This window comes from Anastrepha obliqua, chromosome 3 (genome assembly GCF_027943255.1).
Source record: "Anastrepha obliqua isolate idAnaObli1 chromosome 3, idAnaObli1_1.0, whole genome shotgun sequence".
Lineage (NCBI taxonomy): Eukaryota > Metazoa > Arthropoda > Insecta > Diptera > Tephritidae > Anastrepha > Anastrepha obliqua.
The window spans coordinates 81,382,208-81,408,154 of NC_072894.1; the positions used below are offsets into that span (position 1 = coordinate 81,382,208).

At 36.1% G+C, this 25,947-nt stretch overlaps 1 protein-coding gene across 1 annotated transcript in view; it reads right to left on the reverse strand.

The window, feature by feature from the left end:
• Positions 1–6,189: 6,189 nt before the first annotated feature.
• LOC129242375 (uncharacterized) overlaps positions 6,190–25,947 on the reverse strand; it is an 82,252-nt gene continuing 62,494 nt past the window's right edge. The window contains exons 5-6 of the mRNA XM_054878981.1: positions 19,841–20,020; positions 6,190–7,764 (exon numbers count right to left, since the gene is read on the reverse strand). Of these exons, the coding sequence (XP_054734956.1) occupies positions 7,742–7,764; positions 19,841–20,020 (203 nt within the window). The 3' untranslated portion in view covers positions 6,190–7,741. The remainder of the gene's footprint in view (positions 7,765–19,840; positions 20,021–25,947) is intronic.

Below are 25,947 nucleotides of genomic sequence, written 5' to 3' on the forward strand. Positions count from 1 at the left end.
GGAGTGGGAGCGGGTATTTACTGCTCAAAACTAAGGATAAGGCAGACTACCAAGCTGCCAGACCACAGCAGTATTTTCCAAGCGGAAGTTTTTGGAAGAAGAAAAAATCGCAGGGAGCTCAGGTGCTGGTGGACACAGTGGCTTTGATATGTATTGCTTTTGGTCCACTTCTTCTTTTGATAGCAGCAATTCAAAAAACAGTTTTATTTTATTAATAAGGCTACATTATATTTGAATTTCAAGGCTTATCCGCTCAGCCTATTCCAACTCCATGTAAATTTTATTCAGTGAACTGTGTACCTGTGGTGAGGTACTGTGATGAGTAGAGGGCTCGAAGGATCATGAAGTCGAAGTGCAAACCTCAATTTCACTTATTCATAAGTTTCAAGAACTTTCGAGTTCGGTGTACTAAAATCTACCGAAACAAAATAACCTCTTCTTGGTGAGAAATACAATATAATGTTACATGGTTTGATTATTTCATAAAAAAACTGCATTTTTTCGATATTACCGATGGTATATCGAGTACGTCGAGCAAGCGGTACAATTTATCTGTTTTGTATAGAGTTGATCGGCATCCCTAAGCGATTGTGGACTAGCTACCCTTCATGGAGAGCAGATTACAAAAACTAGAGTTTTATAAAACTTTTGAAGAACCAAAAGTAAACGTACGTTCGGTCCCGGCTATTTTTAACGAAGACCAAACAGAATCTATTTTTTTTACAAAACCGAAATTTAATAGATTCCTACAAGATCCAGAACTTAATTATGTTTAGGTAACGTAATAATTGTTGTAAGGTTGCGTTAATAGCTTGTCTGGGTATGAGGGTTGTCTTTTATATTTTGCGCCTTGCAAAAGTTTGGTATTCTTTAGCATAAGCTTACATATAACGTTTACACTTACGAGCTTTATTACTGGGAGGTCCAGTGGTTCAGAACTCCTCAGTCAGTTAAAGGAAATGCCTTCTGGCATGCCTAACAAATAACGCAGCCTCCAGAAAGTGGAGGCGGTACTTTTCACTGTTCACTAGCACAAAAATATATATCCTTTTTCCCAAACATTGTTTTTATATATTTATCATAAAAAATGTAGCATCTTTCTAAGAAATTTTCTTTTAGTATTTTCAGTTCCCTTTTTATTAAACGCAAGCCTTCAAATAAGCAAAGTTTTAGAAGAATGTACTACAGTGCCCAAAATACGTGGATTGCTTCACACAGAATCTCTCTTAAGTTTTCCAGCTCTCTCATTCCGTTGGGACCAATGGCGTTGGAAGCTTTTCATTTCCTGATGACCACCTCAACTTCATCATTGTTGTTTTTCTTTTTTTCCCAGGATGACGCCCGTGAAGAGGAAAATCTCATGAGTACTGCTACACTGGCGTAGCAGTACGTGGGACTCGTAGTCTCGCAGCTACGCCTACGTACTACGTACTAAACCACTCTCCACAATCTATCATTCTGTCTGGGGAGCTGCCAAAAATGATTTGTTGTTGTTGTTGAAGTGGTTGAGTCTTAGGTTAGGTTAGGTTAGGTAATGGTGGTAGTCGGTCTGCACGACCTTTCAGGTCCGTTGTGATACCACTGTGCTACACGGGAACCTCATTTACCTTCCTTCGTGGGACCATTTTGTTGCTCTTATGAAACGTATTATTGATCCCAACCCCACGCCAGACAGCTCCCTAAGATTGGTTGAGTCTTTCTAGTGAAATAATGCGACCAGCACCGTTGTACCAGCTCTGTTCTCGTGTGATGATGTCTTGTTTTTTTGTTTTTTTTTGTTTTGCTTCTAAGTCAGATCCATTTTGTGAGGTCCAAGTATAGCAGCAAATTCTTTATCTCGATGTCTGAGATCTCATTAATTTGCTGTAGAAAGGCTTATCGAAAGAGCGAAGTCGTGTCCTAGCTAGCCTTGGACATTCACATAAGTACTGGAAAAGACTTTCCTTCACCCCTTCCGCATGACAGCTTCTGCAGATGGAATTGAAAGGGAGGTTGAGTCTGGCTGCATGATCCCCTACCTTTCAATGACCTGTAAGGGTTGCGTGAAATGTTTGCTCGAGAGCAAAGTGAATTACCTCACTGGGCTGGCTAGCTCATAGGGTCCTAATTATTGTTGACGTTTACGAAACTCCATACGTCTTAGATTCTTATGAATATGTTTTACATGCGCGCAGATTCACTTCCAGTTACCAGCCGATTTTAGCATAAAATAAAAAATATTTTCTCAGTTTAAGAAGTTTCGGGAACATAGCAATATGAAACCTTTTAACGGGCGTATAGTGTGGGCATTGGAATAAGACATCATCAACATCTTCTTCCTTCTTCGAGCAAATTGGGCAGTTTGATGAACTGCCATGACTAAATCTATGGAGGTATTTTCTAGATACATTGTGCCCTGAATGAAATTGAGTTAGGTGGTACTTTGTTTCCCCATAGCTCATTTCTAACTACGTGGTAAGGATGGGTATTAACTCATGCGTTCATCTACCTATCGGTGAACTGCTTCACCGGTCTCACCAGTGAATGATCCAACGACACATCTCGTCTGCTCCAATTTCTTCAAGCCTTCGTATATAGTCGTATTCGGATGGTCTTATATATTCATCGCTTTTGTGGAACTATGCAAGTGGTGCACTGACAGGTTGTGCAGGTTTTTTTGTAGTTGCACAAGTCTTGGTTCCACCCCACGGAGGACGTCGGTTGAAAAGGCTTGCATATCTCTTAGTGTCCGACGATTAACATCACTGAATACGCTATACGACAATTTTTAGCCGATTCGCATCTGGTTGCCTTAAAGTACACTTTTCTAAACTTCAGCTGGGTTTGTAAAAGTAAAATCGTATTTGTTATAGTCACTTTAATTATTGTATCTGCAAACTATTTTTATACACCTAAATTTGACTCTAAATTGGATTTATGGGAAACTACAGGGTGAACGATATGAAGTGTTGCCAACTTCACAGTGCTTGTATCTGTAAAACAGCTCATGACATCAACATCAAAATTGTTCTAATGACAGTTCAATATATTGTTTATAAGCCATCAAAAGCATTTGCGTCTTAGTTTTGTTGAATTTTTTTTTCTGTGATGGAATTCAAACGTAATAGTGTGAGTGTTATATAATATTTTGCTGGAAAATCACACCCAGCCATTGTTCGTGAGCTCAGTCACCTCAAAGCGAATAAAATATTTGTGTATCGCACTATAAAACGTTACAATGTCACTGGTAGCATTGCAAAACGCTATGGAGGTGGACCAAAAAAAACCGGAACAACGCCAGAAATGGTTCGGAGAGTGAAGGCTCGACTTGAACGAAATCCAAAGAACTAAAAATATCACAAGACAGCATTCGACGCGTATTGAAAAATGAGCTCAACGTCAAGGCTTATAAGTTCCAAAAAGCACACGATCTTTCACCCCTGCAAAAAAAAGTTCGGTGCGATAGACCAAAGGAGTTGTTGCGCTTGCACGAACGTGGTGAATTTCCTAACATTGTGTTTTCTGAGGAAAAAAAATTTCCCAATTGAGCAGTTCATAAACACTCAGAACGATCAAACGATACTTGACCGAACACTCATACGAGAATTTGAGAATAATGTTTTAGAAGCTGCTTTAGAGCCGTGGACACGCAAACCTTTCGGTCGTAGATCATGGACGTTCCAACAAAACTCGGCACCGTCTCATAAACTGCTGTAAACCAAGAATGGTTAAAAAATCATGTTCCACACTTCATTTCGTCCACACAATGGCTTTTGAATTCGCCAGTCGCAATTCCGATGGAATATTCCATCTGGTCCATTTTGGAGAGCAAGGTGAGGACTAAAAAATATGCCAGTATGGATGCGCTGAAAAAAGCAATTATACGAGAATGGACCAAAGTACCTCAAGATCACATTCGTGCGGCATGCAACTAATTTTTTGACCGTTTGAAGGCTATAGTCAAGGCAAAAGGTGGTCATATCGAGCTAAAGTGAATATATGTTAAAATTATAAACATTTTTGAACAATTTTGTTTTTGAAATCAATGAATAGGTAACACTTAATATCGTTCACCCTGTATTTGAATTTTGTCTGTATTATTGGTCTTTTCGAGACTTTACGATCTCTAAGGGACTTTGCGGTGGATCTGAGCTTTGAGGAAACTGGTGCTTCTTTCCGCCATCTAGCTGACCAGATATTAGTTTTTTGCTACATAGACGCGTGAGAGAATCTTGAGTAATCAGAAAAATAATTTTCGGAAATTTTCATGAATAAAATAATACATTGAGTTTTGAGTTACTTTAGATCTTTGTATGTCTATAATGAATTTGATGTTTCCAGTCATTTTGAAGAACTTTTGCGCTTTACCCTTGCCCTGTTGCCTCCATTCATTTCATCGCCGGCTATCTTCAGCAAAATACAAATTGATGGTTTTTTTCAGATCCATTTGGCGCACTGCCTTACCATCGTATCCGTTATTTCTTTCCCTTCCATATTGACTTGCAATAGGTTTTTAAAATGAAATACAGAGTTTTGTGTTTTTTGTTTTGTTTTTATCGTAAAGTTTTATCATTTACTTTTATTTAGTTGTTTAAAATTTCATATTCTCAGTTTTTCTTCATATACGTTTAAATGTTTTTGGTTTTGTTTTTGTTTCTGTTTCAGTTTTTGTTTTAATGTATTTGCATTTGTTTATTTCATTGATCTCATTAATTGCAATTTTCCAATTGTTTTCAGTTTATGTTAATGTAGTATTATAAATATTGTAATTGTATTTGTAATTCCCATCGAAAATAATGCTCAGACAATTAAACACTCATTTAAAACTGCTGCTTTGCGCATACATATGCATGAATAGGTGTATGCATGCGTGTAATAATTAATACTTTTTTTAGGTTTATTTTATTTCATTGGCATATTTGTGTTGTTTATGGGAAGTGTATTGTATCAGTGTATGTAGGTGTGGGCGTGTGTTCACTTAGAATTTTTTGTTTCAGTTTTCCTCATTAATTCCAACTGTTGTGACTGTGCAGAAATTTATTATGTCTGCTGATGTTTGATTAGTGAATAAAATGTTAGAAGGTAGTCCGGTGTAAGGTGAAGAATGAAAGAAAACATAAGAAATTGTGCAATGCTGAAATTCAAAAGACAATTGGAAGCTTGAAAACCATTGTTCTATATCCGTTTTCCTTTGTTTGGTTTTGATTTGCTTTGTGTATTTTTCTAGTCTTCTGATTTTCCTTATATGTGCGTGTGTATGTTTTCAATTTGTCTTTACAATATTTACAGATTTTCACCTTTAAATTTCTAAAAATTGCTACAATTGTAGTTGCACTTTAAAAGTGTAGTTTTATATATTTCGTTTTTTGTTTTTTTTTGTTCTTTTTTATGTTGTTTACTTGCCAACTGTATGTTTTGCTGGAATCTCTTTATTTTTCGCTTGGTTTTTGTGTAGGGAAAAGCAATTTTGGGAAATGGTTTACTTACGTTGCAGAAGTATGAAAAAGTGAAACAAGAATAAAATAAACAAGAAAAAAATGAATATCAAATATGCGTTTATATGTACACAGGCTTAATTGCACCTTACGCTTCAAAAACTCAAATTATGCAAATGTTGCCAATTTGCTGTTACATTAAAAAAAATCAATAATAATAATTTGTTTGTAAATATTTTTATAACGGGGGCAAATATATTTAATTTTTAATAAAATCTGACCAAATTACATTACTGCCTACAAATCGTCTTTAGGTGGCGCAGTAAAATGATTTGGGCATTTAAATAAAATAATAATAATAAAAAAAGTCAAATTCAAACATGGTTATTTAACTTGATTGTTATTTTCAAAATTTGCAATCTACCGATACAAAAATAAATAAATAAAAAATTTTTTTTTGAAAAACAAAGTTCCTATAAAGTAAATTATTTGTTCACCTGTAATAAGGCAATCAAGTTAAAAGTGCAAAAGTCTGTTATGTTTTATACATTTGAGCTTCAATAATTGCTACAATGTTTACTTATATCAGGAGATAGCATTCTGCTTTAGGCGAAAATTGCAACAATTACAATTTGCCAAATATTTATATACCGAAAAAAGTGATTGACTGCTCTTCACAAATAAAAAAAATCTGTTCTTCATGGTTCGTACAAAGCATAGAAACGAAAATGAAAAATTGCAAAATTGATAATGCAGATCTCACGCCTACAATAGATGCTATCCGCATTTGCAACATCCTTTCTGCAATACACAAGCATCAGTTACTATAAGATTCAGAATTTCTCCCTCTTAACTCTTCCTGTTATCACGTTTTGTACAAATAATTGCTGCAATATTCCAGCAGATTATCGGCAGAGTAGCAGCAAAAGGGCATAAGGAAGTAACTGGGTTGCATTGTTGCGTTGCTCGGACACATCCGTTGGTTTAATGCCTGTAAGCGCATTATAACTGTTAATGAATTATATGCTTTCTGTTTGATGGTATTGTATGGTTGTATGTATATATGTATGTATGCGTGCTTTTAGTATTCATTTGCCTTTAATTCTGAGGAAGTACAGCTTCCTTAAAGGTCATAGCAGCCTGCGTCTGTATGTGTGTTTGTTTGTGTTTATGTCAATTTTTCTGTCAGCATAGAAATGCAAATATTTTGTTTATTAACTATTTTCTGTAAATTTTTTGGTAATTGGGATTTCTTCAATTTTGCTTTTTCTTTACTTTTAAAGTTAAATATGCTTTTATTTTTTCGATTTGGCTTTTTTTCTTCTTAATATCTTTCTTTGTAAAACAAATATACTTTTAAGTTTTTTTTTTTATTTTTCATTTCATTCAATATTTTGTCTTTTTTTTTACTTTCTCGTAATGTATCGTATATAAGTAGTAATTCTTAATTTAAATTTGTTGAATCATTTATTTTTTAGTTTTAATAAAATTTTAATTTACTCTCTCTCTCGCTCTATCTCTCTCTGTCTTGCTCTCTACCGCTCGCTGTGAACCTCTTCGTCTGTGTCTGCAACTACCGGCGCGTATCCTCCATGGCTCGCTTCCATGCCCCTTATTCGCTTGCATTTCCTGTCTTATTTGGGTTCACATTTACTGCCTTTATTTGACTGTCGCCTCTTTACTTACTGTATGTATGTATATGTATAATTTTACTGTCTTTTATTTTCATTTTAATATTCTTTTTGTTTTTTGTCTGGGTTTTGTAATTTATGTATTTTTGTTTTGGTATGTAATTGCAACTCTTCTGTTTTTAGCAACTCTTAATGTATATATGGTATATAAGTCTGTTGTTTTTTTTACTTTAAACGTATTTTTCAGTGTTTACTATTTTTGTAATCAAATTCTGGAGATCTCTATAAATAGTACTTTTTTAAGGTTTTTGGGGTTTTCACTTTTATAATTATTTCTCTTGCTGTAGCTATGCATTTCTTGGTTAATTTTATGTAACTTTTTTGGTCTGATTTTATTTTATTTTCTGTTTTATGTGTTTATCTATTACTTATTCGTTTCACTTTATGCTTTACTGTTGTGTGTGTGTGTTTGTAAGATGTCTGTCAGTTATTAGTATTTCGGTTTGATTTTAAATATTAAATGATCGTTTCCCATTTGGCGAATTTCATCTTTTTGTATTGTTTCGTATATGTTTGTATGTGTGTGACGATATTTGTATGCGTTTTATGTTGCATTCTGTCTCAGTTAATTCAGTTTTATATCTCTTGAATTGAAATTGAAACTGTTCGCTGGGTTTGTAGTGTGTTGTTGGGGACTTAAGCGCGTGCTTTGCGTACACCTGAAAGGAAAGAAGAAGTGGGGCATGAGAAAAATAAGTTAATAACAGGTAAAATACTAGGTAAAGTAAAAAGTTCGCAACGTTTTTTTCGCTTTATTCCGATAATGAAATAGGCACAGCTAAAATTTCCGTATGCGTATGGTTTAATGGTAGCTGAATAGGTTGGTGTGTGATTACAATTCGGGAGTGGGTAGATTCGAATCTTCGTACATGAAACAGCAAAATTATGGGAAAAGTGTTTCTAATAGCGGACACCCCTCCGAGTGTATTTCTGACATGAAAAAGCTCTTCATAAAAAATATACCATATCTGCCATTCGGAGCCGGCTTGAACCTGCAGGTCCTTCCATTTGTGGAACAACATCAAGACGCACACCACAAATAGGAGGAGACCCTCAGCCAAAAACTTTACTGAAAGCTAGGCGCCAATTATATGCATATTTTTTTAAATGGTTCAAGCAGTTTTTTAACTAAACTTAAATACCCAAAATACACACAACGATTCAGCTCAACGCATTGCATGATTTGTTCAATTTGTTCAATATTTGACGCGGTCACGGCTTACATTGTGAGATGCGGCTCACTAAGTGCATCTAGTTGAAAACGCTCATAACCATTTACTGTGCGTAATATTTGAGCAGTTTGCTTTGAAAGTGGTGAAAGTGTACTTTATTTTATGTGGAGATATTTAAGGTTTCGCATTTGAACAATTTGAGAAATACGGGTATGTGTTATTTTAATAGTTTTGTATTTTTCCAACCCTAAATCGATTTAAATTTGCAAAGTAATCATTTCTTTAATGTGAATAACAAAAATGTATATTGTTCCAAGCTTCAAAAGGGCTTGCGCCAGTTTCTAAAACTGCAAAATGTAAAACCTTCTATTTACAAAGTACAAAGTACGACATCTCAATTGAAACAAGTCAATTGGCTTATAATTTTTTTTTTAAATACTTCAATAATAAGAATTAAAAAAATAACAAAATAAGAAGGCCTAATTTCAACATTTACTGTTACAGAATTTTCATTATGGTCAAATTTTCGAAAATATGTAGCTATGATGTATTGGAGATATATATGGTAACATCATATTTTAAATCAATCATATTTGTAAATTTTTCGAATATGATGGGTGGATGGAATGATGATAGAAACGTGTTAGTACCATATTTCCAAAGTTCTGTGGTCTTCCACGCGAGGGTCTTTAAGGACATAAAATACATCGTTCTTTCACTATAGTATTCTCGATAGCTTCAAATTCGGAATCATTTGGTAGTGCCCAAAATATAAATAATTCTCAGTCCCCTAAATTTGTGAATACATTAGTTTGGGTAAAAAGAAATCGATTATTTCTGTGTAAATTTTTTGCGTAAATGGTTTAAAGCCGTTTTATGGTCGATCTTTAACTTCTGGGCGATGCTACGACTACTAACATGCCGGTGAAATTATCGATTTTTTCTTTAACATCAAAAATGTCTGAACGGAATCGATGAAACCAAAATTACACTGCTAAAATATCGGTACCCTAAGCAGCATTCACAATTCTCTGACCTGCATTTTCGCATTTATCACAGAAAAATTGTAAAATGTACCGAATTATCGCTTTGTTGACTTCCATTGCTAACACCCTGTAACTCACAACTGAATGGAACAAGAAAAAACAGCAAACGAATGTTTTTAGTGTGAAATGTCACCTTGGCAACAAACATAAGCTTTATATTATTTTATTAATTCTTTACGAGATATCGATCACTACAACCATTTACCCAGAAAATGATGTATTTCTTTTTCCCAAGCGAATATAAAAACGAGCCGAATAAGAGAGTAGCTGTTGTAAGTCCCAGACATACATTTGTGAAAATGGATAAAAATAATAAAAAAAAGTTTACATCACTCTATTCAATTTTATAACAAAACAAAAGGTGAACTGCAACATCATCAAAGATACAAGATATTCTAACAAACGAAAAATTTGTCAAGTACGACTTTATGTATACATATAACTACTTCCACTTTCATTTTCTCAAAATGTACAAATAATGTATGAATTATTTTTTTCCAATGAAGTAAACTTTTTGTATTGTTAATACTTCATGGTGACTTGGTCAAAAAAGAAGGCGCTGACTTGGTGTAAGACAGATTTAAAGTTTCGTTCGCTATCTTAACTCGAAACACACCTTTTTAAACTTCATTTGCTAATAATATACTTTCCCCAAACAAACTCTCTTTATAGAATATAAAGTAATTCTGATAGCAAGTAAAGGATCTACAGCGTTGCCAAACACTACCAACCACACCTTGGCGTCTAAAGTAAGTAAGAAATGAAAACTTCAATGCTTACGGAGTTTGCATTCTAGGAATTTGCTTATAGTTCATATATATTTACCACAGCGCTTGCAGTAATGCAAGGTGTAGTTAAAGGGTTTTGAATTGGTATGTTTATGTTGCGGGAGATGATTGAAAGGAGGATTGGTTCTGTCCACGCAGACAGTAGAAGCAGTAAAAACACAAAAACAATTCATGCTGATTAGGAGAAGCGTAGTAAAGATGCACATAGACTGACAGTGGAAATAGAAAAGGTCGACAAAATATTCCCAGCTGTTATAAGCATACGACAGAAATACTTCTGTTTGTGGACGTTGTGCAGACATCCGTTTTATGCTATGTTTTTTCGCCGTTTGTAAGCCAATCCTACAGTACACCAGTTATAAGGGTGCAGCGTAGACAAAATAAATATGTAGTTAAACACAAAATGATTGAGCGCGTGGGGAGCATTGGCTAGACACTGTCTGATGTATTGAAAATTAACATAAAGAGGTTTTAGCAGTTTACAATTTTTCTCCAAATAAAACCTAAAAGAAATAACCGAAATTACTAATTTCTTCTCATTATAAACGTCAACATTTTATACTATTTGGTGTTTAAATACTTTCGGACATACAGGGATTGATTGAAAAGTAATGAGCCTTATTTTTTTAAGCAGTTTTATTAAACCTTTTGGCTTATTCAACTAATATTCTTCAAAATAGGACCCTTGAGCGTCAATACACCGCTGGTAGCGGCCCTTCCACTGCAGGAAACATTTTTTAAACTCATCCGCCGGAATCGCGTAGAATTCGGCTGTCACAGTTTTTTGGATCGCCTCGATGGAGTCGAAACACCTCCACTTCAGCTTTCTTTTCAGGCGCGGGAACAAGAAGAAGTCCCGACGGGACAGGTCTGGGCGGTAGGGAAGGTGGGGAAGCACCGGAACCCCCATCTTGGCCAATGCAGAGGTGCAGAGGAAGGCGGTGTGCGCCAGCGCATTGTCGTGATGAAGGGCCCAATTGTTGACGAGGTCGGGCCGAACCCGGGCGACGCGGTTTTTCAGCCGAAGGAGTACTTCTTTGTAAAATGCCGCGTTTACAGTGCTTCCTGGAGGTACAAACTCCTTGTGGACGATGCCTCGAGAGTACTCGTTTTGTTTAGCTTTACGCAAAATTTGATCGAGTAACGTTGCTCCAACGATCGCTGCATTTTCGCCACTGAAAAATCCTACACTTTTAAAACAGCTTTCACGCGCAAAGCGATGTTGATTGCACCGCTGTTGCCAGCGAACTGGGACCGGTTTCTAGTGGAAGGGGAAGATCCAACGATCATTTTCCACCACCAGCCGATTCGGTTGATCGCTTGGCAGACGCTCCGTGCGGGAAGGCTCATTACTTTTCAATCCAACCCCGTATACATACATAGTCTTGCCATAAATTATGAGACAAATTTAGCAATGCATACGGCGAGAACAAATTTGCAGAAAAAAGTATCATTATTTTTGCTTTTGTTCGTATGCATTGCCCACTCATAAATTATACTCAGTTTCGTGGCAAATTTCGGTTGTTAACAATGGAGTGGAAGGCAAGAAAAATCGGATTGCAATGATTGCATTCGATAAGTGTGGCAAAAGTGCGAATGAGATTTACTTTAGTTTACCGCAAAATCAATCGTTTGAAGTGTCAGACAGAAATAGAAGTAGTCGACCTCGCGTGGTTCGAACCAGTGCAGCAATAAACCCGTTCGAGAAAGAATTCGCAGAAATCCCCTTAGAAAGCAGAAAATCGTGTCAAAGGAAATGAATGTGTCGACTATCAAGACTAATTGGAGATAATCTCCAAATGAAGCCTTCTATCGCTCAACTGGCTAGCTTTTAGCAAAGCGCTTGAAAAACATTTTACTCGACAGATGCAAGCACCTTCTGCAGTGGCACGCGGCACACTGGGGATTTTGCGGAAAAAAGTCAAATTTCCAACATACCACCTACGCAATGTTTAATGGTATTTCTAAATTCCAGAATAGAACCAACAATAAAATCAAAAAGAATTACTAAATTCCGACTTACAGTTTTTTTTTTATAGATATGTGAAAAGTATAATTGTTTTATAGTATTGAACTGACTAAGAAAAAACTTCAAAGCCCAAGGTGGTTTTTTTTCCTTTTGCTTGAGCCGACTTCGAATTTTTTATTTTTCATTTAGGGTACGATATTTTTATATATTTTAGCCGGAAGAACAAAGGCTGTGAAGCATTTGATTATCTATTTATAATTAATTTTACAAAATAAAAAAAAAATCATATTCCTTCATATTCTTGGATCTGCAAGTTGAGCTACATTTACCTACGGTCAGAAACTAGTATCAACGTGTTGCTTAATAGCGTCTCTTTCAGTTTTAATCAATTGCAGGTGCCACCAGGCGCCACTGCCTTGTTTTTGGCAATGATAACACAGGGCAACAAAAAAAAAAAAAAAATCTGCGGCAATAATTTTGTTAATGGTTTTCATTAGCACTATTAGCATCATTATATATATTGAGTATGAAATTACATTTTTTGAATTGACTCTGGTTCTTGAGATAAACGCAAAATTAAAAATTACTAAACAAATTTAAAGTGCCCTCCTACAGTTGCACTAATTTGATTAAACCTAACTACGGTTTCGTTATCTGTTTGCATATTTAGGTAAAACACTTTCTGCGGTTAGACTCAGAAGTTATCAGTTAGTGTCATTTTTCAGTTTTAAAGAAATTGTTGTCTCGAAAATATGAGTTCGTCACGAAAACCTTGTGTTAACGATTGCAACAGTTTTTGTTATATATGTGGCAAATTTTGTTCGCAAAAGCAAAGAAAACAGATCACAGAGTTTGTGAAAACAACCTACCAAGCATACTTTGGGATAAAGTATGTACAAAAGAATAAATATTAATAAATATTATTTTACGTATGCATCTAAAATGTATAACGGGAACAACAAAAAAACCGGTTTTCATGACAACAATTTACTCTTTTAATGATACTAAGATATTGCATGACGTTTTTTTTAACATAACTATGATAATTCTTAGTGTTTGTAAGAAATAACAAGGTGTACTTAAACTTTATTGACTCACTGTACATGTATCCTGTGCGTAAATATTTGCTGGCTTATATATTATATAATATTATATATTAACCAGTTAACTGTGGCGCTCCCATTTAAAAGTGCGCACAGTTTTGTGTCGCCAGAATTGAGCTATGACGGCAGTCCATATAAAAATTTTCATATTTTTACAAATAACGCAGTAGTATATATTTCTATATGGAAAAAACATTGATTTTCAACATTTTTTTAAAACAGTTTTTAAACATTGTTTTAAATCATGTTCTTTCCATATATTTTTAAAAACAAAATTTATGAATTTTAAAAAGCATTATTTTTTAAAATTTTTTTAAAAATTTTTTTTAAAAAATAGTTTTAAAAAATAATGTTTTTAAACATGTTCTTTTCATACACAAATATATACAACTTCGTTAGTAGTAAAAATGTAAATATTTTTTGGTATGTATACTTTTTTCCGCATCTCAGTACAAAAATCCCCAGTGTGCGCGGTCAACGGCCATGAAAATATTCTTTTCGCAGATGAGAAAATTTTCACTTTTGAAGAAGTTTTTAATAAGCAAAACAAAAATATCTATGCTAAATTTCTAATGACGCAAAAATTGTTGCTCCAAGGATTTAGCGTGGCCACCATCCAGCCTCCGTTTTCTGCCTAGTGCAGGACATTTACAAAGAATGTGTTCTGAATTTTCAGTGTTCATTTCACAGAATCTAAAGGGGACAATTATGTTTAAGTGATATATCAGAATACAGTGGCCTGTGAAGTAACCAGTTAAAAGTCTTAAGTCTACTCTGCTCAGTGAAAGTAGCTTATCTGAAATTTCTCTGTCTGGCGTTAGGAATTGTTTTTTGCTGACCCATACAGTTTCGCCAGTGTTCAATGAACTTCTTCACTTCCCCCTTCCTGAGAATTTTTTTGATGTGACCCTTTGTAAGTGAGGGGTAGCACTGATGAGCCCGCACAAGGCTTTTTGGAAAAACATTGACAGCCAACCCCAGAATGACTTATTGGACATTCGCTACAGTTGGTAAACCTATCGTCTCCTTTGCTTCCATAGTATGGCGACCCAAAGTCAAGCAATGAAAGGCGATAAATGATCTCAACAAATTGTACCGCAGATGAGGCGGTAGTTAGAAACAAACCCTTAGGTAGGTCTAATTATGGGAAACTTGAGCTTGATAAATTAAAATTATAATACAAAACAGAAATATTGTTGGCATTTATTTTTAGCATAATTTCATGGTATTAGTTTCTTGAATATGCTACCCGACAAATACCGTTTCGGATATACTTATGTCCGCCGTGGCTACGAATTACATGGTCCATTCGTTCAGTCGAAATTTTGAGAACTTTTTCCAATAAATCTAAATTATAAATTTAAATGATCCAAATCAGCAAAAGTGAGACGCAAAAGATGATTGATTCTTGCAGGAACTGTATTTTATGCGCACGTAAGCTAAGATACCTACATGAAATTGTCCACATAGTCGTAGGAAAATGGATACCAAGTTGAGAATGACGACGAATCGATATTTCGGCGTTTCTCTATACTTTAAATTACCTCAATTTGTAAGCGTTGCTCTGGCGTTAAACGATTCATGGTGACTTGCCAAACCTTACTGAACCCGAAAGCTAACACAGTTTGCCAATCTCAGCTATCGATATCGATAGTTCTGATAAAGCTAAAACAATGTCCGATACATACTCGTAAATGCTGGCGGAATAATTACAGCAATTTAAACTGTGCTAATACAGAATATACAAGTACCTTCATAAAATACTTATTTAAATATTACCGTACTTGACTAAGAGCAATACTTAAATATGCTAATTTATCAGACTAAGTAGGTGAGTTGTTAGAAAATGAATGAGTTGAAACTAATTAGCAATTTGAATTAACCCTCTAATGCACAAACCTAAAACGTTGCGACTTGCCATCAAGCGAGTTCATCTGAGAGATAGAACACTGTGTAGCTATGAATTGATGTGAAATTATCGAAATGGATATTTGTAATAAAGCTATACAGAAATTATGGACTCGAGAAGGTAATTGTAATATGTTTTTCACTTTCGCTAATATTTTTTTTTTTGTACTTTAAATGTTTTCCAATACTCTACAGCCAAAAACTTCGAAATTTTTTATACCGAATCGAATTGAAATTGGTCTCGTTTTGTTAACGGAGATGTATTTGAGAGCCACCAATATCAAGCAATTCTAAGACAAAATTGGAACAGCTACAACAGTTTGACAAGTGAGCTTGAGGCACACTTGCTTATTAGAGGGTTAAGTTTATGCAACAGCACATGCCGCAAACTAATACCCCTAAACCACACAGCAGTCCCCTGGAGTAGCTAATAGCTATACAAATGAGCAATAAATTGTGTTTGTGCTTCGATGTGAGTATGGGGGTACAAGTTTCTATGCAAGTAAACTAGAGTGTCCAATCCACGCACTATTCAATCGGAAGAGGTCTGAGAATTCGCGTAAGTTTGCAAAGATTATGAAACATTTTATTTATTTTTATTTTTACTTTGTGAGCTTGAGGCCGGTTTAGCAATAAAAAGTAACTAGAATTGCGGGTTCTATCGCACTTTTAAGTTTTATAAATACTCCGATTTCACAGAGCGATTCTTAGAGTGTGTTTTTTTATTTATTGTTATTCACGCATCAACAATTCAGTCTCTTAAAGCGACTATCGCGCAAACCCTTCGTCAGATCATCCATCGGGAACCTATCACCAAGTTCTTTGAAAGCTGCGAAGTCAGCCGAAGAAGCCGTATGAATGTAGTTGTGTTCCATAAAAATGGGAGCATTTGCTCTTGCGAATAAGTCTCTAATATACGGAAAATAAATTAAATTTGTTTATATTTAGAAAAATAATCACTAAAAAGTCTTAGTTCGTTATTAACATGTTTTTAAGAAAGCCATCTCGAGAAATATAATCAGTAAAACTTTGTAAGACCTCCATTACCAATTCAATATAATTAGCTTTCCACAGAATGTGTGTGACAAGGGAAGCCAACAATTTCCAAGCTCTTGTGCTTCGTCAACATTCGAAGGTGCTCTTTAAAAATATGTCGAAGAACTGGTGGTGCTCTAATCTGACACTCGTTCTACACTAAAATTTCGGAGTAATCTCAAAAGCGGTGAAGTTAGCTTTGGGTGGTTTAAATATCCTGCGTTTAGCCTCATCACCTTTGGTGTTCCTTTCAGCTTTTCTAGCTTTTATATTCTCCAGCTCATTTGTTTTTAGGATTCCAAGAGAATTGCCCACAACGAGTTCGTGGTAACGGCCCGTCAATGCCATTGTTTATCTTGGCGTTTTGAAGTGTTGCATCGCATTCGTCGAATTCGCCCTGAATTCCGCGAAGGAGGAAGTTGTCGCTTATTCCATGATAACGCACCATCTCATCGATCCACTCATGTGACTAATTTTTTGACCAGAAATCGCATTTTACCCATCATTCACTCATCGTATTCGCCAGGCGTGGCTTCCTGTAACTTCTACCTATTTGGAAAGTTGCACTTGTCCATGAAAGGAAAACGATTTGCGTCTGTAACCATCCAAAAGGCTTGTACTGACATCCTGAAGGACATTCCGGTCAATGACGTGAAACACTCTTTCGAAAAGCTTTAAGATCGCGCAAGACAGTGAATCGAGGTCAGAGGGGACTACTTTGAATAAATCAACTCAAAGCTATCGGAACAAACCTTTTGTCGTTTCTATTTTAGCTCAGTCTTGTTTGTTTTGGACTTCACCTTGTTTAACCTCAATAAAAGGAAATGTTTTTTCTTAAATCAAATATTAAGAGTCTTAGTAAGTATTATATGAAATTATAATAGTTTATAAATTCCACGTCGTAAGGTTTCTAAAAGAATGAGATAGCTCGAGTAGTTATGGAGACATTTAAATTTGAAGCTACCTACAACCTTAGATTTAAAAAAAAATTTGGTAAGTATAGAAATAAGTTCAGCAGTCGACAGTTGTCTTTTCTGTACGATTTCACGAATTCTGACACTTCCAAATGACATCATTTGTAGTGCTGCTACATTCGACGCAAATTGCTTCATCAAAATTTCAACGTTGACTACCTAATGTAAGCTGTGATGACAGTAAGAATTCTCTGCTATTGTAAAATATCGCTCATTTTGTAATATTTGGGAGTCTTGCCTTTGAGCCTATCAAAGTAAATGCCCTTTATAACAATACCTTCAATATCTTTTGAAGTTTCTTTCTGAGCTTCAGACATGGCTTTGTGTACTCTTTTTTTTATCAATAACCAGAGTTAAATCTTGCGGAAAAGCCAAGTAAATTGATGACGTGCTTTTCAAATACGTTTCTGTGGAAGATTCACCGAATTTTCATTACCATTTGTTGAGAAAGAATCGATTTCTTTAGTGCGTGTAGAACATGATTTTTGCACCAACACGATGATACCCAAATTGGTCAGTTCCGATCGATTAGCCTTGGTGAGGACTTAGTTTTCAGACTCTTAAGAGAATATTAATCGAAACGAAAACAAGTTGGCTTAATTTAAACGCAGCCCAATCACAGGTGTCCCTGTATCGCATAACACCTTCAGCCTTAATGATTTGTCCCTAATTATTGTGGAAAACACGGAAATACAATTTCAAACAGTAGTTCTTAACTTAGGATATGAAATGCATTCGAGTTTAACTGGCTATAAATTATATTTTAAGAAATCTATGGCATATTTGTTACGACCTACCAGTACAAAATTAAAAATAGGGAAAGCTCTTACTGTTCTTCAAATTTCCTGCTTTGACTTGGTATATTTTAAGCTAAGTTACGAGTTCAAGAAATAAAAGAAATGAAAGTGAGAAATATTTTATTTCTTTTTAAAATTATAAGATATCTCCAACCAAAAACTAAACTTTGTTCAATCCTCTTGCACTCATCACTTTGTTGCCCCAAAATATAAAATATTGGCGGCATTATTTCTTAGAGCTTTTAGACTGTGGTAGGGAGGTAGGTGAAATAGTTGAAGTACCACTCTGGTACTTCCCAAGTAGCACTAAAGCGCCGTTTTGATACCACTATGAGACCTTTAATAGGCAGATATCTACAGCCAACTAGAGTTGTTGATGTAGCGGAGAACATTGATAGAACTTAGGTTGGCGCAATGCCCCAGGCTGTCGGACAAAGACCACCCAGTGACCTTTTGTGTAGCTGCCAATTCCAAACATTTATTGAAAAAGTGCTCAACAGTCTTCTGCGATGGAGGTTAAATGGTAAAGCCCTTTCAGCGTGAGTTTTGAAATTGTCCTCCATTTATTGTATAGAGGGTAAAGAGTTTTTGAAATATCACATGAAGAAATAGATTTAGAGAAAACCCCTGCACCGACTCCCGATTCCATTTTGTAATCCTTAGTGAAGAAGGAGGTACCACGCGCGGTGCAGATTTTCCCCTCGTTCCAGTTCTGCGCACTTGAAAAGATTGCGCTGGCACGATCCCCAAATTTCAGTTTGCGTATAGAGGGATTTGTATGAAGTTCAGAGCAGTACGGTGTTAACTGTCTAAAAATGCCCCTTGAGAGATTGTTGGCAAATGGTTTTTCATGAGGAGCTTTTTCATAGCAGAAGTACACTCCGAGGCTCGCCATTGGCTGCCGAGGGCGACCGCAATTAGCAAAACTCTTTCTATTATTTGGTTTTTCATGCACGGATATTCGAATGTTCGCACCTCTCAATGGGAGTCACGCACCAACACATTTGACTACGGCGGCCATTATGCTAAAGCATTGAGTAAGTAACTTATTATTTACTTATTACTTACTCAATGGTTTAAGTTTAAAATAAATTTCAAACTTGTAATTTGCATTGAAATTTGTGCAATGAAAATACTAAATGTCTTACCGCACATTTGTCGTAAATGGAAAAATAAATAAATCAATAATTCAAATGTTATATGTATTGCAAAAAATTCAAGTAACGGGTTATTCAATAGGTGCGCTTCAACTTTTTTCCGATAGGGAGGGCGAACGACGCAAGTTTTTTTATTTTTCGCTTGTCATTTGTAAACTTCATTAGTATACATTTCATCATGGAACGCTACACACTTGAGCAACGATTGCAAATCGTGCAAATTTTGTATGAAAATAATCGTTCTGTTGCTGCTACTTTAAGAGCATTACGGCCATTTTACGGTCCATTTAACAAGCCGTCCCGTTTTGGGGTTATGTGAAGTCATTGGTCTACAGTAACAAGCCGGCGACGATTTGTAAGCTCAGAGCCAATATTGAACGCGAAATTGCTGGAATTTCGGCCGATTTATGCAAAAGAGTGGTCGAAAATTGGGTTCAACGATTGGACTTCGTAAAACGTGCACGCGGTGGTCATGCAAAAGAAATCGAATTTCATACTTAAATGTATATGTTCAAACTCGATAATAAAAAAAAAATAGTTAAAAAAGTCAAGCCGTTTGTGTTTTATTCAAAAAAGTTCAAAAGTTGAAGCGCTCTTACTGAAAAACCCTATATTTGCCCCTTTTATAGTCAAAACGCGGAAATTTTTTCCATATTTCTGCCCGACACTCCTTTCAGGAAATCTTCAAAAAGGTAATATCGCATCTTTCGTGCTGCTCTTATTACTTCACTATGGAGTTATTATTTACTACGGTATAATTCATCTATCATATTGACACACACTCACCTTTTTCCTTATTCTTGCGTTGCTCTTTGGCGCTCTTATCCTTGGATTTGCCAGGTTTGCAATTTTTCTTGATGACACGTGTTGCTTCGCACGATGGGTCGCTAGTCACCTTTAATTTGTCAGCGCGTGTCATTTGACCGGTAGCACACTCAGACCAGGAACCCTTCTCATATCGACAGGCTGCACGTATACCAGATTAATTTTAAGCATATGTTTGTAAGAAGAAAAAGAAGAACAAGGATGAGGGAATTAGGCACGAAACTTTTAGTAATGTACTTTGTAAGTAAGGAATACAAGAATAGATTAATTGGAATAATTAAAGCCATTAATTAAAAAGAATGCTGTTGTAAAGATAAACCACGCAGTGGTAAAAGATAAACTACGCCATCTAGATTAATATTTAATGAAGGATTTCGTGGCATTAATCGAATACAAGTGGCATATCTGTGTAACAGCAAAGCTTTCTGTGTGTATGTGTATGCGCTTGTGTTGAGAAATCTCGAATAATTTTTGCGCTTGGCACGACTTTATGCACTCGTGCAAAAGAAATTAATTAAATGCGGAGGCAATACACACACACATAATCTGGCGGTCAGAAAACCGGTACCACTGGCAGCGCTTTTATTATTGCATGACAATCAAACAAGCGAATGGGTCTGATGTTGAACGAGTACAAGACGAAGTACGCCTTGTTATCAAACTAGCAGTCAGCATACTAACCTCTCGGTAGCCACGCCACTGTTAACAGCAATGATTTCGAAGTGGGAAAGGAACTCTCTTGCTAGCAAATTTTAATTTGGACTAATTGATTAGTAAAGTCCTTTGTCGAAGAACAAAACCTCACTTAAAAAATCCCTCATCACGCCCGTCTTAATGCATGGCGCAGAAGCTTGGACGATGACAATATCCGATGAAGCGGCTTTTGGAGGGTTCGAGGAAAAAATTCTTTGGAAGATTTATAGACCTTTGCGCATTGGCGAGGGCGACGCAGACGAGAAGGACGTGGGGCATAAAATAAAGGTCATGCAGCTCCGGCAATGACCTTCATATGAATAGGTACAATCTCCCCAGCCCAAAGAGCATTCGATGTGTTACCTGCTGGAGGGGGCATAGAAAGAGAAATATCTCTTTTGTTTTGTAAAGATAAGTGGGGAAAGGCTGGCGCGCTTTTTTGAACTTGGCCAGTTTTGATATACAAAGTTATCGTAAAAGTCATCCTAGATACATAAGGACATTATGATTTAAGTAATTTCCGTTTAGTTTTGCAGAATAGTTTCCATAAAAAATTTTTTGTGAGTTTGGAAACACTTGGTGAAAAATCGTAAATCCATTTTTAATGTCAGGTCTTGCTTTAAATTTAATGAATGAGTTTTATTAATTGCAATACACTTAAACTAAAACCGAACACTCGGACATTAAACTAACATTTAAATAAAATGACAAATAAGAAATAATATACAGTGTGTTAGCTGGCAGAATTTTGACCAAGAATCTAGATAGAAAAAGAATTATTATTGACAAAAGTTTATTTCAATACCTTCTACAAAGAAGATAAGGTCTGATTTTATTTTTTAAAAACTATTCCTTCTAACTGAAGATCGTTACGTCGTATACACTCTTGGAATATGACCTGCGTACTTTATGCCACCGAACGAAAAACTCCAACAAATAGTGTTTACCGTACGAAATAGCTCCACCATTTTCTCACAGAAATTTATTTTTACGCAAAATATAATCATTAGCTCAAGCGCTTGCACGATTTCAATTTTGAAGGGGAGAAGTCTAGGAACCTTCCCCTATGTTTCATATGCAATAGTTTTTGTGGCAGCCGCTCTCTTACGCTCGCACTGACGCGGATTGTCGTGCAAACTTCCGGCTGGGCCTAGGCTGTGGACTGTTTGCCAACTTGTTGCCCAGAATCTTCGAATCATATGAAAGAATCAAATCTGTACTTAGGACATCACGTAAACGTCGAATACTGCAACGTGAACAAAATCAACGACGAGCAGTTGCACACGAATCATTGGCCATAAAATACGCTTCGATTGTGAACGCCCATTGTTGACCCGCGCATCGTGAGTAAATAAGCCGCACGATTAATGAAGCTAACGCGGTTCACTCCTCAAACTTTAAATTGAAATCTAATTCTGACACCGAACAATCGAACACCCTGTATTTTTTGAAATAGTCTTTAAAACTAAATATTTCGAAAATGGAAATCTTGGAAAGTCTTGAAAATTATGTAACCAAATGAATCAGAAATGTGGTATATTTGTGGAACAACATCAAGACGCACACCACAAAAAAGAGGAGGTGCTCGGCAAACACACAAAAAGGGCGTAAGTGCCAATTATTTATTTTATTTTTTCTTTTTGTTTTTAATCAGAAATGACCTAAATAATAAGATGTTTTATGAAAGAAATTTAATTTGTTTTGTGTAAGGATATGTGCACCGATTTACTCAGGGGAAATTGTGAATCTTTCTCAAGGATAGATGGCCTTGTCCAACAACACTAGTAACTCTGCGGACCCTTGTGGTCGATAGGAGATCTATTCAGATCAGCAAGACATACATACCTAACCTAACGGTTACCACTGCTAGTCAGAAAACACTTGCATTTTTATGATTCAAAACCACAACGGGCATCGAGTATGGCACCTCTCCTATGGTAATCAGTGGAACTAACTCTTAGAAATAGCACCTATTTTAGTATTTTCAACGTCAGTCGCAACCATAGAATACAGGGTCCGGCACTCGAAGTGCAACCAATTACTTTTATTCAATTAGATGTCAAAAATGTGCGAAAATAATTCAAAATTAAGAATCAATTTACTTTTGCTCGATATGACCACCTTTTGCCTTGACTATGGTCTTGAGAAAATGAATCCAGAAACGAGTCGCCCGAATGTGACTTGCAGGTATTTTAGCCCACTTACGGACAGTGGCTTTTTTCAACACCTCGAAACTGGTGAATCTTTTAGTTCGGACTTTGCTATACAAAATGGCTTAAAAAGTATAATCCATCGGATTCCTGTCTAGTGAGTTTGAGAGCCATTGTGTGGACGTTATGAAGTTCAGATCGTTGTTTTTTAGCCATCCTTGGTTCACTCGAGCTTTGTGAGACGGTGCCGAGTCCTGTTGAAATGTCCATGGTCTGCTACTAAAATGTTAGTCTGGCCACGGCTTCAAAGTAACCTCCAGAATACTTCCTCGGTAATATTTTGCATTTACCTCGATGAAAACGATTGGAGAGCGCCCATCTACGGTTGCAGCGGCCATTACCTGTGGCGGGTGCTGCCTCCCGGTGGCCAATCGACTAGTCGAATTCTCGTATGAACGGTCGGTCAAATAAACCCTACCGTTTAGGAAGTTTACGAAATTTTCAATTTGTCGCTTTCGGCCAAGCGAAGCAACTCCTTCGCTCTCTCAAGTCTGACTTGTTGCTGCTTTTGTGTGAGAGCATGCGCCTTTGGATCTTCTAAAGCTTGATTTTGAAATCATTTTTCAGTATGCGGCGGATGCTATGATCAGTTCTTTTGCCATTTGATTGGCACTTCGTCGGGGATTTCGCTCAAGTCGCTGACGTTGCAGTCTTTTGATGACCACCTCCATGAAGTTTCGCGATGTTACCAGTATCATTGGAACGAGCAATGGTGCGATAAATAAAACCTGCATTTATTTTAAGGTGCTCGAGCTCACGAACAATCGCTAGTTGTGATTTTCCAGTCAAATATAATGCAATCACTCTATTATGTTTAAAATCCAAATGCTTCCGCGCGCTTGTAAACAATACTCTGGACTCTTATTTAGCCAACTAACAGACAACTGATGCCTGAGCATCTGCTGTGCAAACGGTCTTCGAGTGCCGGATCCTGTACAACTTGGGGGAAACGGTAAATCCTTTCCCTCTTCGAATAGGTAAAAATTCCTCAATTAAGCACCGTTTGATACTAAATACTTAGTTGACCAGAAGGCACAATATCACATAAAACCAAAACTAGCATAGCAAGAGAAATAAGAGGTAATAAAAACCCGTTAGCTATTTGCGGTAGTCAGGTCTTGGTCTAAGGTCGTAAATTTTCCCGTATAATGTTACGCTCGCAAGCAATTTATCTGCGAAATTGTATGCTTCCTTACGGTGGTGTATATATATGTGTGTGTGTGCAAAGATGCGTATATTCAGTACGAAAATGAAACCAACAATGTGTGTATGTATTAATATGTTTGCTTAAGCAATAAAATCTCAGTACGAGAGTATGATGCAAAATGTATAAGTGTTGAGGAAACGCTTTATTGTCTATTTAATATGTATAGTATTCTTTGACCACGCAGACCTACATATAAGTATATGTATTATATATTCATATAGGAAGGCAAGAGTTGCCGCAGCGTTCGGAAGAAATGTATCACCGAAATTCCCTAAAATGGGGCGAAAGTATCATTAAATAAATGTTCAATTCTCAAAATATCAATTTCCAATAATACTTCTAATTCTTCATTTAAAACGATATTTTGAGTGCTTACTTAAGATCTTTGACAGTTTTCTTTCTTATTTTTTTACTTTTGTATATAATATGTACATATACCTATATAGTTGGTGTTTACACCTTTTATTTAGTGTTTTGGCCGAGGTCCTCAAATGGAGGGACCTGCAGTTTTAAGCCGACGCTGAACAGCAGAAGTGTTTTATGAAGAGCTTTTTCATGGGAAAAAATACACTCTGAGGTGTGCCATTGTCTGCCGAGAGGCGACCACTATTATATATTTATATATATAATTGGCGCGTACACCCTTTTTTGGTGTTTGGCTGAGCTCCTCTTCCTATTTGTGGTGTGCGTCTTGATGTTGTTCCACAAATGGAAGGAATTTTGGTGTTTCACCGAGATTCGAACCTACGTTCTCTCTGTGAATTCCGAATGGCAGTCACGCTCCAACCCATTCGGCTACGGCGCCGACCACTATTAGAAAAACCTTTTTCTGTCCTTTGATATTTCATCCCAGGGGTTTCGAGCCTGCGCAGCTTCTAATGCTAGTCATGCATCAACCTATTCACTTACGGTGGCCAAGTGAAAATAAAGTTTCTTATAAGCATTAAACGACCACTTCGTTTGCATATTTAAATAGGAAAACATTATCTTTCGTACTAATATATTTCCAAGAGAAATCGATTTCACCTGTCTTTCGAAATTAATTTTAAATAAGAAGCAGAGTTGAGAGGCAAACATAAGATATTTAAAATAAAGAAACTCAGTTCACCATACAAAAGTTTATTTAAAGTACTTTTCATTAAATTTATTCTTCCTCTAAATCCTTCAATACTTCCTACAACTTTATTGATATTTTGTTTATCATATTTGTGGTATAAATTCATTAATTCCCTTAAATGAAATTTTTGAAATCCAAGCGCTTATTAATTTACTTACGCAACTCTGTATAAAGGTTAAGAATATTTTATTCTACATTTAAAACTTGTTGTTTAGCTATACTTGATTTTAGTTTGTATAGAGCGGCGCAAAATGAAAAGGGTGGTTAAGTTTCAAGGGCCGGTGTTGAGTTTGAATAAAATACAATTATTTTAGGAAATTATTGTCATTTCTCTTTATTATGATAATATTGGTATGGCTCAATTAAGTGTGAAACAAAATATAGGCCAAATGGCTGCCGCGGCCTCGGCCCCACATCTCCATCCGAAGGTCCAAATTTTCGATGACGCTGAGGCATAATTGAGGTTCTATGCCGTTAATGTGCCGAATTATCTCATCTTTTAGCTCTTGAATTGTTGCTGGCTTATCGACGTACACCTTTTCTTTCAAATAACCCGAAAGAAAGAAGTCCAACGGTGTCATTGACGTTTAGAAGTGGTACACATTCAATATAACACAATCTGCACTATGCGAAAAATGCAAGTAAATATATAAAAAGTATTTGCCAAAATTACGCAACTAAAGAGGCACTTGAGCTTCAAAATTATGATACATTGACAACTGAAGCAATGGTGTGTTTTCGGCTTTCTTTAAACATCAAAAAGTGCTTCAAAGTCACTTACTCGGAAATTCACAATATCTTGGCGACGCTTTGCGACATTTCTCATTCTTTGTTGGAAAGT